The 15,547-nt window shown below is 24.2% G+C and overlaps 2 protein-coding genes across 2 annotated transcripts; one reads left to right on the top strand and one right to left on the bottom strand.

Moving 5' to 3' along the window:
- The first annotated feature begins 730 nt into the window (after nt 1-730).
- On the top strand, nt 731-5,859 carry LOC112685253 (60S ribosomal protein L28). The gene is made up of 5 exons (XM_025557088.1): nt 731-778; nt 962-1,058; nt 1,121-1,249; nt 4,812-4,925; nt 5,725-5,859. Exons 2-5 carry the CDS (start codon nt 972-974, stop codon nt 5,821-5,823), a joined length of 429 nt encoding a protein of 142 aa, XP_025412873.1. The 5' UTR covers nt 731-778; nt 962-971; the 3' UTR covers nt 5,824-5,859.
- LOC112685261 (intraflagellar transport protein 122 homolog) lies at nt 5,819-15,403 on the bottom strand. The gene is made up of 25 exons (XM_025557099.1): nt 15,216-15,403; nt 14,222-14,331; nt 13,787-13,907; nt 13,435-13,719; nt 13,289-13,364; nt 13,038-13,229; nt 12,293-12,381; nt 11,963-12,071; nt 10,940-11,083; nt 10,732-10,869; nt 10,505-10,669; nt 10,333-10,452; nt 10,151-10,269; nt 9,930-10,083; nt 9,694-9,855; nt 9,456-9,622; nt 8,777-9,057; nt 8,571-8,715; nt 8,393-8,486; nt 7,730-7,830; nt 6,804-6,912; nt 6,579-6,738; nt 6,282-6,478; nt 6,029-6,199; nt 5,819-5,971 (listed from the first exon to the last, which is right to left on the bottom strand). Exons 1-25 carry the CDS (start codon nt 15,272-15,274, stop codon nt 5,882-5,884), a joined length of 3,558 nt encoding a protein of 1,185 aa, XP_025412884.1. The 5' UTR covers nt 15,275-15,403; the 3' UTR covers nt 5,819-5,881.
- Between the last annotated feature and the right edge of the window lie 144 nt (nt 15,404-15,547).

Here is a 15,547-nt window from a genome sequence, read left to right as displayed (position 1 = left end):
CAAATCACTGTTTCAACTGCAGGTGTGTAATCCGATTAATATAATATATGGAAATTTAATATTATCTAGGGATGTGTAGTTCATGAGTTAGTCGACTCAGTAAGTCAATTCTTAAAAATGAACTGAACGAGTCGAATCAGTTTTACAAGAGTTGGTGACTCAGTGACTCAGTTAAACCATTGATTATAGAATAGAATATTCTATTCTATAATCAATGGTTAAACTCATAACTCACAACTGCGCTATTGTAGATACACGACTCTTGACTCCCTTGATAACGGTTTGCGAATCCAAACGGAAAATGTAATACCAACTTAAACAATAGTTCCCCTCGGATTTGGTATTAATATTTCTATTCTTTCTTAAAACAAGATTTCTGACTTTCTGAGAAAAATTCGTAACATTGTACGCTTATAGTCATAATTAAATTGTGAGTCTAATCAAGAGTCGAGAGTCGACTCTTTGATTTAACTCATTACACTGAACTGAGTTGAAAGATTCAGTTCAGCAGAATGAGTTGGAATGCCCATCCCTATCTGTGATATTATCAAGTTTATAGACTCAGTAATACCAATAAATCAGGTTAAACACTTTTGTAAACATTACAGTCATATTATATGATTACAATTTAGTTTTGTTGTTGTTGGTTGGTTATTTTTTGAGGTTACTTTAGAGAGTTCGAGACTACTAGTAGCATTGTTAATTTTTTTGTTAAAATTAACTATAGTGTAGGTCGGATACTTTATACATTTTAATTTTTTGCAAATTGGGATAAAATGTAAGTAAATTATATTTATTATTGTGTTTAACTATCATATACATATATTCCATAGATACTAATTATTTAAGAATTTTGAGTTGATAAAAATCCATTTTTACGAAACCATGTGGCACATTTTATTCTTAATTGTTTTGCAAGACTGAAAAATTTATTATATATTTATAAATTTTATCATTTCAGATTATTCATTATGTCGGCCGATCTAAGTTGGATGATCATTAGAAACAATAATGCTTTCTTGTCAAAGAAATCTAACATTAAAAAACCATTCAGCAAAGTTAGAATTATTTTTAATCTAATTAATTTTGGAACTTGCTTATACATAAATTATATTTGTAGGAACCAATGAACTTGACAAACTTGGCCTCAAAACGTTACAATGGTCTTGTTCATGACAACAGTATCGGGGTTGAATCTGCTCCTAATAACAAGGGATTCACCGTTATCACTAAAAAACGCAAGTTGGCTGTGAGTAAAAATAAATTTTTTTTTTAATTTTTGTTAGTATTTTAGATAAATTTAGATTGTTTTGTATAAGTCATAATTACTACGACTACATTATTTAGATGATTTATATTAATGAAATTATTGATAATTATTGGATTGAGATTTTAAACACAAAATTAAGTTAATATATTATATTTCAATGATAATTATATGTTTATGTGTGGTTTAATTTCTTAGGGACTTTTTGAATTGCAATGTTATATCATTTTCAAGTATTTATGGACTATGTTTACCTAATAAATTCTATTTGATTATATGTTTAAATTCTACATTTATAATTTTAATATTAACATGTCAAATTAACATTTAAATTATTTCCTGTAGTTGTGTTAAATCTTTATATTATAATTATAATATAATATAATAGTTAATTGTCAAAAAAAATATTTTACATACATAAATATAACAACAATTAAGAGTAAAACAATTTTATCGCCGCCCCAAAAGCATAACTTGTGGTGGGTGCAGCAAGTTCAATACAAAACTAACATATTACCATTTATTATTTATAATATACATATAATACTTATATTATAAAAACAATTATAATAAGCAAAATATAAACATATTTCATATAGATAAATATAATAGAAAGAAAACACAATTTCAAGTTTTTGTTTATAATATGATTTAGATTCAGATATTTTAAATATTTTTTATAATGATACTTATTTTTATTTGATTTTAAATTAATATTAAGCATAATTCGTAAACAAATACTGTCATTATTAACCATTTTTCTACCAAATCCTTTATGGGTTACTGGCATATTCAGATTTACTGATTGTTTAAGACGTGTTCGATAGCTATGTGACGAGTAATTATTTTTTAAATCTGAATTAAAAATATATTTAAGGATATTTCATATATATAAGCCATTGTGGTTTCTTACATTAAATGTGTTGTTAAGGTCGCCTAGATTAAAATGGTACGATTTCAATAGTGTAGATCTCAACAGTGAGTTTAATGTAATAATAAGTGGATTTAAAGCAAACTTTGATGCAGTTCCTCAAACAACAATGCCATAGCTTATAATAGATTGTACAAGTGCTAAATAAACTGTACATAATGTTTTAATATTGAGGATGTCTTTTAACAATTTAAATTTATAATACAATTTTTGTATCGTACAAACTACATGATAAATATGTAAAATCTACCTCAAATTTCTATCAAAAATCACCCTAAGGTATTTATTTGATACAACATGTTCAAACTTATCACAGTTACAGGAATCTAAGGACCTATTACAATTTGTATTGTGTAATACTAATGGATTGTATATTAAACTTTTATTTTTATAAATTTTAAAAAACATACTTTGATTTTTTAATAGTGAATTTGAGTAAATTATTTACAAACCAGTTATTAATAGTTTTTAAGACAAGTGTAGCTAATATATTTATTATATTATTTGAGACACCACTGACTAAAATTTAGGTATCATCAGCAAAAATTATTATTTTAGCATTTAAATTTAAGTCAAATAAACCATTTGTATAGATTATAAAAAATATAGATCTTAACACTGTACCTTGCGGGACTCCATAGTTAATTGGTAAAAAATTACTCAAAATATTATTAACTCTAACAGCCTAAATATTATATTCATTGCAAAAATAGAAAACCCTTTTTCATAAAATTTAACCTCATTTAAAAAATTAATATCTTATGTTTTAACACTATTTATAGCTTTAATTTCATCACATATATTTTGTAAGGTATGAATCATTAAACATATTATAATATACAGTATTCTAAAATAACAATAATTGATTCTTTATTACACTATCATACAGTTGAATGACTTTTTTCAATATCAATTTTAATAAGTTGGTTGATAGAGTTGACTCGAAAACTATGTGAACTTTAATTTTATTTCATAAAAATTCCGGTTGAGTTAGCTCAGATATATTTGAAATCGTACAGCTTTGATAATAATTTTGATAACTAGAATAATTTTTTATTTCCCACTGTTAATTTATCATTTATTTTTTGTGTCTGGGAAAACTGAATTTATGTGATTGGCCTTGATTACCTGATTACCTGACTTATATGCAGTTTTAATTCCAGATAACTAATTATCTTTTATTACTAAAATAAACAATGATCTTTCCCTGGCTATCTTTATTACTTTTCAGCCTATATAATTTCGATAAATCCAAATTTTTAATCTCCACGTTTAATTTTTTTCCAAGACAGATAATTACTTTGTTTAATATGATTCATTGGCTCTGAAAGGAATACCAGATATTTCGATATTATTAGCAAGGTCCTTTTGATCAGATATATTAGTTATTTTTTAATAATTCTAAATCATTTATCAAATTTTTATACATGTTTTCCATGTCATTTAAACGGTATTCAACATCATTTACTTTATCAATTACACTATCTAGTTTGGAATTAAAATCATAAATTTTATCTGAACAAAAAGTTATTGATTTTTCTATCAAGTTAGTCGTAGTAACCAAATTTTCGAGTTTCGATAAAATGATTGCTATCTCTGTTTTAACAAGACTTAGGTCATCTATAGATTCATCCTTAACTGAAGAAGAGTTAGTAATATTTTTTCCTCCTGTAATATTGGATAAAGAACATTTGACACATTTCCATGTGTTCCTGTTAATTCTTAAATTTTGAAGTTTCTTTGGAGAGCAGCCTATATCAATACACTCAAGATGGTAAATATTACGACACAGCATTTAATATTATTAACTGAAGAAGAAGAAACACTATTACAACTAACGCACGACATAATATGAAATATTAGATTACGATATTAATACAATGAGAACACAACCTTTACCTACGATTGTTGAAACTGAACTGATAATTTTAAATCATAATTTAAAAAATACTTTTTTATATTGACTTCATGTTCATGGAAATTGCCTAAAGTTTAAATGATGATTATTGCTTCACCAACTCTGAACTATTTTGAAGTAAACCTAAATGTTAAACTGATAAACTTTTGGTGAAAATATGGAGCTTGTAAAATATAAAATATTGATAAAAATCGTGTTTTATTAATCGTTATATAATATATTTCAATATTTTATTTGTAAGTCATTTGGGAAACTGAAATTACTATTAAATTGCAGGTCAGGTCATTTTCTTATAACATTTTGAGGGGAGATAGTTAGAACTCCTAACCCTCCCGTTATTTGCAGCTGTTTATAATTTATAATTTAAAATAAATTATGAATATTTTTTATAAATCAAGGTGTATATATATATAATTATTATTTGTGATCTTCAGTAAATTGATGATTATTGCTTCACTAACTCTAAAATATTTTGAAGTTAATAACAATGTAACTCATGGCTTAGTATAAGATATTATGATGCACTATTTATGTATGTTATACAATGTAACTATTAAGATTTAGGTATCTTTAAATATTTAACAACATAATTTTTTAAATAAAATAAAAACATAAAAAGCATTGGTTAATTATATAAAAGGTCATTCTTAACTGATTGAAACAGTTATCACAATATTATTATTATTTTTTTTTAGAATAAACCTGGAAAATCTCTTGTCAAAGTAAACTTTACCAGTGGTCCAAGAAGATCATTGTTTAAACTGCGGAGATATTTACTTGGAAATAAATATAGAAAAGATTTGATCCAGGTAATTTAATGCATATTTTACATATATAAGGTGACTGAAAAAGTACGTGGGATTTAAATCTGCTATAAATTAAATTTATTTCTTTAAAAAAATATAACAAATATATATTATTCTCTTCAGGAAAAGTTAAGGTTTAACAGTGGTAAATAATATCGGGTATATGACCCTCCTTACTAGTTCTACAGGCGATTATTATTTCCATAAAATTTACCATCGCTCGATCACACATTGCTCCATCATCAAGTTCGTTGAGGACTTAACAAATTTCTTGTTTAAGTTTTTAGACATTTCAGCCTTTGTTCTGGTAAACTCGTGACAGTGTATCCTCATAAGAAAAAATTACACTGCGCAAGTCACAAAATCTAAGTGGACACCAAACATTTTTAATGTTCATTTGGTCCAAATAAGGTCAAAGAAAATTACTGAGCTTATTAGGTATTCTTGTATGGTTACAACAAGACAGCGCAACTTGTTACACTTCAAGAGAAAAACAATCCTTTTGCTATGTGAGAAGTTCCCAGACAGACTAATCTTGTTGTGTGGCTAAAACAATTAGTTATCCCGTGATGGTAAATTTTATGGAAAGAATAATCACTTGTAGAGCTAGTAGGGAGAGTCATATGCCTGATATTGTTTTTCACTGTTAAACCTTGATTTTTCCTGATGTGAATGATATATTTGTTATGTTTTTAAAAGAAATAAATTTAATTTATAGCAGATTTAAATCCTGCATTCTTTTTGAGACACTATATATATATTATTTGAAATATTTTGTATAATATTTGTCAAATATTTATAGGCTTCATTGAGAAGAGCTAGTGCTATCTTAGAATCCCAAAAGAGAGCTGCATTGACATTGAAGAAGTTAGGGGGTAAAAGCAAGAAACCTGAAGTTTAAAATTTAAAAGAAATACATATATTTGTATTTAATTTACATTTTTTTTTTTTTTTAATCCTTATTTTACTATTCTTCTATCCATTGTTCTGCAAAATGGACAATAACCTTGTCTTAGTACTTCTACTTCGTATTCATCGGAATGAAACATCTGAAAAAAAAAACCTTTAAAAATCTTATAGAAATATATATATAATATTTTATTTACCTTAAAACATTTTTCACAGTTAGTTACTAAAAACCCAGGTAATAGATTTCTGTAATATTTATAACTTAATGGCTTTGGCCATTTACACACTATTATACTGTTGGTATTCATTGATTGTAATGTGGTTTTATTGACTATTATTGGTTGATAAGTATTTTCTTCATTTTTTCCCTACATTAAAAATGTATAAATGGTTATACATTTTCTATAAAAAACTACATGAATCATATAAATAAAGTAATTGTGATATTACCTCATTTATAAGTTTATAAGTAAATGGATCTATTGATTGATCTTGGCTTTCTTCATCTAAAATTAATGTATTTACATTTTGAGATGGATCTTGGTTTTCTATAGATTTTTTTTCATGATTAGAACTGTGTATTAATTTTAATGCATCTAAATCAGAAATGCCATCTTCCAATTGAAATTCAATAAGTGGCAAAATTTCTAATAAATTAAAATAAGCTTTTATAATATTAAATTTAGCCTATAAAACATTTTTTTTATATATATATATAAAATTATTATAATCATAAATAATACAAACCAAATTTAATAAATGAAAATATAAATTTATGATGACATGTTACACATGCTTGCACAACAGGTGAATTATAAGTTAAACAACGGTAACACATTGATAAGAGATCTTCATTATCATGAAATGGTTTTGCACGGATACTCAAAGAAGCAAGATCTACATAATCCTTAAATTAATTAAATAAAAAAAATAATATATTTCATTTCGGTAAAACTAACTAAAAAAATGTACTTGATATTTAGTAGGTATCCTTAACTTTTGTATTATTGTTAAAATTTGTCTTGCTAGCTTAAATGCTCTCATATTTAATGCTTGTTTGGATAATGAATATAATATTGCACTAAAACAAAATACATTTTATTAAATAATACATTACTTATAAATAAAAAATAAATAAAACGAAAATGTATAAATAGTATATAAGGAGAAACTAAAAAATAAAAATAAGGGCAAAGGGCTTTAATGGCCTATACTAAGTCAAAAAATATATGTGGAAATATAAATAATTGCATAACCTGGGGTCTTACAGTGACACATAGATTTTTGACAAGGATGTTGAAAATATATATTTCGAGGTACCCACCCACCACCGCCAGTGAAATCTGAGTTTAGTCATAGTATAATTTATTTTTAAATAAACCTAATATTAACTATTTTTAAATTTTCTGGGTATTAATTTATAAGTTTGTATAGCATAATTTTTGGGATTGAACCCTATTACTTATTCTCATATGACGCTTTAGTTAAACATAAAAGAATATAAACATAATTAGTATGTTGATTTGGATAGTTGAAAAATTTGTTAATATTAAATTAAATAAATATTCATACTAAATCACACCCCACATAATGGGATATAGCCAAATTTTTAATTCAAAACTGGTTGTACAATATATATAATGTTCCAAATTATGCATTAATTTATTTATTTTTTCAGATATATTAGCTGTTGTAATACATAAATTACAATTCTAATATGTTGAAGTACTTTAAAAGTAAATATAAAATTAAAGAAAATGTTTACCTTATGGATTTAAAAATTTTAAAATGCTCAATCATTTTAAAGTTAACTTAAAATAACTTAACTATACATCATGAATAATATTGTAATTTAATCTTAAATATTACTAAAAATGTAATAAAGTTAACCAACTTACAATTTTGAAATCCCTTTCAAATGTATATTTTTTGTTTCATTCATTAAAAACCTTGAAATATTGAATAAAGTTTCAGGTTGATATGACATAAATGGATCCTCCTGCCAAACATACAATTTTAAAATATTATATAATAATGAACAATGAAGGAATTCATTAATACTATTGACCTTTCGAATAGATTTAGAAATAAATATAAACAAGAATCGATTTGGAGCACACAGTTAAGTTCTTAAATGTCTCTCAAAATGTTATTAATAAAACTTGCAAGTCACTATTATTGGGCAAAATTATATAAATTTTATAAAATTAATATAAAATTATACTATAAAATTCTTATAGTTTATTATTTTACTTAAAAATTAAAATTTGTACAAAGAAAAATAGTGAAAAAATTTAGTATTTTAAGAGGTCCATTAAGAGAAATTCCAATTTGTGATTATATGAAATATAAGATTAAACTGAATTGAGAATTAAAACTTGTAACCATCCTATTTTATTTATTTATGTGTTATTCTAAAATAATTTAGTAAAAAAGATTATATTTTAAACAATATTAGCAATCAAGAAGCGATACAGCAATAAATTTAAAATCAATCATAACTGAAGGTTATTAATTAATTAGACTAAAATATCAAATAATAATTGATATGATTTATATACCATATAACGATGAATAGCATTGTAGGCATAATAAATTGCAGCATATTTATCATATAAATAAAATTGATTTATAATTTCAGTAGATTTGTCACCCCTGAAAAATAATTTTATAATTGATAATTATAAAATAAAAAAGTATTTTTTTTATTCTAATCATATTTAAAGAATAGGTATTTACTCATTTGAAACAATATTTAAATACTGTCTACTTAATAACCAATAATAATAACCAGCATCTTGAAAACGCTGTTCATCAACAGCATTTTCAGTTAATATTTTTAATACTTGAAATGCTCTTTCTGGTTTTCCACCTTTCAGAAATGCTATACAAAAATATATTTAAAAATATATGTGTTTAATATTTAATCAAATTATAAATAAAACCTTTTTGTGCTTCAACAAAATTATCGTTTTCAGCTAGCCATTCAGCATATGGTAAATACACAAGTGGAGCGAATATTGGATTTTTTTCAACTAATATGAAAGCTTGGTCCCAATTATGAGCCTCTACATGTAAAGCAACCATATCAGGTCCCATATCTTTTCCCATTTTGGCATATATTTCAACAGCACTTTCTGTATCACCTAGCTTACGAAGTTCATCTCCAATTCTATTCAAAATAGTTTCTTCGGCTTTATCAGTACGACGTCCGAGTTCTAATAGCCTGAGAACATTTTGAAAATTATCTACACTGTTATATAATTATAAATAAATAAAATATGAGCAATAAAGTTTATTTTAAACAAAACAAAATTTAATTGTTATTAAGCAAAATGTGCTATTTTATTTTGTAAATTAAGTAATCAAGTATGATTTACTCTTACATCAATTAATTCGTAAGTTAAAATTTCAATTAAATTTTATTCAAGTACAAATATACTAGATTATTTTGTAAAATATCTTTAAGTGATTATTATTTTGGAACTAAGAAAACCTCAAAGAACAGAAATATTTTAAAAAAGTTTTATAATTATTTTTGTTTATTATATGGATCTATGTTTAAAATCACAAGCTGTTGTAACTTTAACATGCATATATTATATAAAATTATTCAAATATTACATTTGTGTCCAACAGTTATGAACCATAATATCAATAGACAGGTCTAATTCTCCAGCTGAAATATAAAGTTCAGCAGCTACTTTGTGCTCATCAATACTCATTGCCCATTCAGCTCGTTTAATGAGTAATTCTTTATTCTCTCCAGAAGTGTTTGATCCAATAAATTCCTAAAATTGAACTAATTTTATCAATTTACTCAACTAAATGTGCAGTAGTAAATAAAAAAAATGTACACTACTTGTGCCAAATCAAACATTCTTAAATCAGTGTACATGGTAAAAGCTTTATGATCAAAACCCCATTTTTGATAAATTCTAGCAGCTTCTTTAAATTTTCCTTCATAAGCAAGTACATCAGCTAGTAGACAGTGTTTATCTTTATCATTTTGTGATCCTTTATCCTTTAAATTTTGATTTATATTAGATTTTTAATCTACAACAACTAAATTATATCGAATATTAAAAAAATATTAACCTCAAATTGTGTAATGAGCTCTAAGTATTTTAGTTCTTTGATATGTGCAAATGCTTTTTTGGCAATTAGAAGGTTAAAATGTTCTAAAGCTTCTCTAGCCAATATTTTCCAATCAGAGTCAGTAACATTAAGACAGGCAATTTTATATGCATTGCTAGAAAATAAAACAATTAATAATTTTCATGTTAAACAATAGAAATAATGTATACATTAAAACATACCTAAAACACTTTTTCTCTAGATATTGATATAATGGAACTGATAAAGCAACTTCAATAACAGAGACTACAGAGTCATTAAGAGAAAATATCTTAGAGCCCCACATACCAATAACATGGCCCTGTAAATGTAAGACAAATAATTAGAATATAAATAAAATATAATGCTTAAACATATTTCTCACTATGATCCGTTGTTGATGAGCAGGAAATTCATTAATTTTGATATTGAATATATTTTTACCAGAAAAGCAAGCCATGTCAGAAAATTTTGAGTTCCAAACTACACTTGTAACATCAAGTTCCTAAAACATATACTTTTAAGCTAAGTGGGATGTTGCATTTCATTATACTTACTTGAAATAGTAGTTTTTTTGACTTCATATCAAAAAATGAACACTTGTTCTCATCATCAACAATAGCTGCTTTATCCATTGATATATTCACATCAAAACAACGGATACTTTTATTAACATTAAATAGTTGCTGTACTGTTGTACTGTTAACTTTTAACATCAAAACCTGTAGTACAATTTATTACAAATATTAAATATATTATTTGGTATAAAATATAGATAATATACTTGTCCATTGTGCAAGCCAACTAAAATTTGTTCATTTCCAGCTGTGCCACCAATAACTTTTAGGTATTTTACCAAGGAATTCATGCTCCATTCACGTACATAAACTCCAGCAAGTGATAAGCATAGAAGCTTCGTTTCCTAAGATATATAATATGATTATTATATATATATATATATATCATCAATATAAATATTATTTATTTCTTACTTGACATAAAACTAAATTATTTGAACAAACAACTAGTAAATTACAGATAGCATTTTCAGAAATTTTTTCTTTGATTCTATAGTGCATTTCAGATATTTGATTTAAAGTTGATTCATATACAACAATTTTTGTTGGTAATTGAACCTAAAATTGATTTTACATAATATATATTATATAATTATTTGTAAATAATTATTATAACAAGTTAAAGATAATAATAATTACTTTATACAAATGTGAAATAACATTTATAAATTACTTTTTATAGAAAATACATTTTTAAATATATTAGGTAAAGTAATATAATATAGTGGAGTATCAATTATTCACATTAATTGATACTAAATGAGATGCTGTTATTCAAAAAATAATTGAAAATATACAATTATGAATTTAAATGTTTTATTTAATAAAAAATAACTTATGTGTATATATAAAATTATATACAATGTATAAGTATAATGTGATTATGTAATATTGTTTAATGTAGATCTATATTATACTTTTTTCACTTTTATTTTTTGTACATCCACCAAAAAAGAGCTCTGTAAAATTTAACTTAAATCATACTTTCATCTGATTCACTATTTTTTTTTATTGCCAATGATATTTTATCCAATTTTAAAAAATATGCTAAAATAATATCTTTTCAATGTAAACTTAAATAATAAAATTAAGCTAAAGGTTACATTTTCCCGTACTTAATATACCTAGTATTTCAATTTTTGTTTTGATATACATTGTTTTCTTTTAGAATTCATTTTACATGTACATTGATTGTATTTACGAACAAATTCACTATAATTTGAGATTAACTACATAAGAGTGAGCCCAAGTAGATAAATAAATAATGTTGAATTTTATGATAGAAATAGTTATCTGAGCTAAAATCTAAAGTATACAAAAAATGAAGATACCCAATGAGTGGATAATATCACTATATTGTATTTATATTTTTCTATTAATAATACTAAATAACTAACAAAATTCAAATATTTACTCATACATTATATATAAACTTACAGCCAAGCGATCCTTATAAATTGCAATTTTTGTAATTAAATCTCTGCACTTGATTCGTACTTTATTATTATTTACTAAATTTTGAACAACAACATCAGTCATATTTTCCCTGTTAATAAAAAAATACATCACAAAGTGTTATAAAAAAAAAAAAAACATAATATGAAGCATTACTTTGTTAGTCAATAAAATAAAAACAATACAAGTGCCATTTAAATATAAGAAGTGACTTTAATTTCATAAAAATATTGAAAATATGTTTTTAAGATTTTGTGTACCATAACCTCATACATGTAATAGTGCAGTTACCATAAATGGTAACTTAAATACCTGAATGCATATTTTTCTTGATAAAGTCCATGTATTACACTAAATTCAATTTTGTAATATGCTAATGTCCCATCTTGACAACCTAACGCCTATTAATAGATAATTAAATTTAAACATAAATAATATTCATACCATAAATAAAGCTAAATTAAGAAAGCTGTAAAAATTGTAATCATTTTTTATTAAGGATTGAGAATGTTGTACATATTTAATTTATAGTTGCACAGTTTGTAAAAAAAAAAAAAAAAAAAATGTTTGCATAATAAAATAGTATAACAGTATAAGACAGTTATATACAGTAGTAGTATAATAGTGTAACATAGAGGCATTTTTTTATATTTATTTGAAAATTTAATTTAACTTAAATATATAAAAATTTCAAGATATTTTAAATTTTTTATAGTACACATTTTTAAAATGGATAATCATGAAGTATGCTACCTGAAAACTTATTGTTTGTCATACTATCAGTTGATCATAAAATGCTGAATTATTATGTATTTGGTTCCCAAATTTTAATATAATTATATGCCATGAAATATTTTGGATAAACATTGTCATATTTACCAAAAATAAGTATTTACTTAGGACTAAGAATTAGGAAACTCATATGATCATTAAATTCTATATTATATATACACCAGATACATTTATACGTTTTTTACAATAATATTGATAGACATAATATAAAAATATTGTGTATTTTTATTCAAAACATTTAAATAACAAAAACAAATAAACTTACGATAAATTTTGAATGTGGGTGCACAGCAGAAGCCCAAATCCAACAATGTTTGTCTTCAAAATCACTCAGCTTAATTCCATCAATAGAAAAAGTGCAACATTTTCCTTTACAACCTCCAATTAATAAGTAAGAATCATTACATAATGTTTTCATAGTCAAAGCTTCTAAATTAATGTTTTTACTCTTTAAAATCTGTAAAACCATTAGTTATTTTTAATTATTTATAAAAATAGAATTGCTTGATTAATTACTTCAAACCCATTTTTATTGTAAAATGATAATTTTCTACCCCAATCAGCAATACATAATATATCTTCTTCATTAAATCTAAAAGTACATAATTTTTATTATTTTATAAGTCAAATTATATACTAAGTTGTATTTTAATATTTAATACCTAGATGATAACCATACTATTGCCCAAATTGAGTGTCCATCAGGGAGCTCGATATTTGCAAATTCCTCTCCACTTCGATTACGTAAGGATACATTTCCATTATCACATCCAAGTGCTAATGTTTGACCATCTGTGGACCATGCACATGTGTTTATTTTATACAGATTTTTGAACTTTTGCACAGATTTTTGTTCCAAAGAATATAAGCCAAACTCCAAAGAACTGCAACTTGCTAAATTATGAGTAATTGAGTTAAAAGCCATACACTGTACACTGTCATTGTGACTGAACAAAAAATAAAAATAAATAGTTAATGATTATACAAATAAAAATATACTTATTTATAATTTACTTATATTTTCCAACAGGTTCAAATTTAGATGACCAAAGAATAACTGTTTTATCTGCTGCACCCGAAGCAAATATTTTGCCATTGTTAGAAGTTGCTAAACAGAAAACATTTTCCTTGTGTCCTAAAATATATAAAAAAAAAAAAAATGCATGTTACAAATTAATTATATAAATCTGCTAATAAAGTTTATGTTATATGTTAAATTATGTGAAGTGAAATAAAAAAAAATTGAAAGAAAAAATTAACACACTAGTTTATTGTCCAAAAATTAAAAAATAAATTAAGGAGGAAAATGAAATACATATAGTTTTTTAAATGCATTTGAATATATTTTAAACTATAGTTGAATTAACATTAAATCATTGTTTGTAGTGGATATAAATTATGAATTTATCAAATTAAATTATATAGGATAAAACTAGAGTATATATTTACCTTTTAAACTATGTAAAAGATATCCATCAATAGAACGATATACGAGTACATCATGACCTGCAGTTGCAAATAGTTGAGTACCATCAATGCTGAAGCATAAGCTGTAAATGCTAAGGAAACAAGAGCATTTAATTATATTAGAGGTATTGAAAATATTCAACATTTTAAATTTATTTTGTTATATAATTTTCACTAAATTAATAATAAAATAATATTGACATTAGTACATGAATACTTTCTTCTAGTATAATTTATTAAATTCAATATTACATTTCTTAGAAAGATACTGCCTAAATAATTATTTTAAGTATAATCATATGCATGCATAAACCTGTATTTCAAGAGATACAATAATTTTGGGACCTATATGAACAAAATCTGTTGGTATATTAAATAAGTTGTAATGTATAATTAATTAAATAAACTTAACTATAATATTTTGTTTAATATTTTTGTATATTATTCCCAATGAATATATTGCCAGGTTTGAGTCAGCTTGAATCCCAAATATTTTTTTAGATAGCTTAAATTATTTATAATTTATACTTTTGTAGTCAATTGTAGCTGTTATGTTACTATATGTTTTTCCACAATATATAATCCACTATTATGAAATATTATTAATTTTTATGTCAGATATTTTAGAATAAATTACATTTAATTTGAGAAACATCAGTCAAAATATAGGCCTTTTACTCTTAAACTTAAATTGTAGGTTTAATGTAAAATAATAAGGGGAGTAACTGGATACACTAGGCACCCTCCCCTCACCGTTAGCACACCTATAAATATAATATGAACAATTATATAACCTGATGAAAAAAAGCACTAATATGTTATTTTAAGCTATGCATACAAAAACCATTTTTAATAAAATGTTTATCATAATGAAGAAATAAACAGTAATTTATAAATAATCCTTATAATAATAATTATAGAATAATAAGTAGGTATTCAAAGAATTTAAATTGGGTATAAAAAATTGTTATATTACCATTGATGAACTTTATCTTTATCTTGAATTTTATGAAGCCATATTGGAATATTATGCATAGTTATAGTTTGTTATTAAATAAAGTTTTGTCAAAGACGCAAAAGTAATTGCACAAAACTATAAAATGTATAAACAAAAACCAAATAATATTTTATTAATTAATTTAATAAAAAACTAATTATTGTAAGGATATAAAAAAATTGAAGTTAAGAAGGTCGTTTGTTGTACGAAATATTTTGAATAATTTTGTACCGAAAGGATATAAGATGTGTGAACAGTTAAATATTAATCAATACTTTAAACTGTAAGCCAATGCCATAAAGTAAACAATT

This window comes from Sipha flava, unplaced genomic scaffold (genome assembly GCF_003268045.1).
Source record: "Sipha flava isolate LNK unplaced genomic scaffold, YSA_version1 106_pilon_pilon, whole genome shotgun sequence".
In the NCBI taxonomy this organism is placed as follows: Eukaryota; Metazoa; Arthropoda; class Insecta; order Hemiptera; family Aphididae; genus Sipha; species Sipha flava.
The sequence above is the reverse complement of the archived record's forward strand: the minus strand, read 5'-3'. Positions and strand labels throughout refer to the sequence as shown.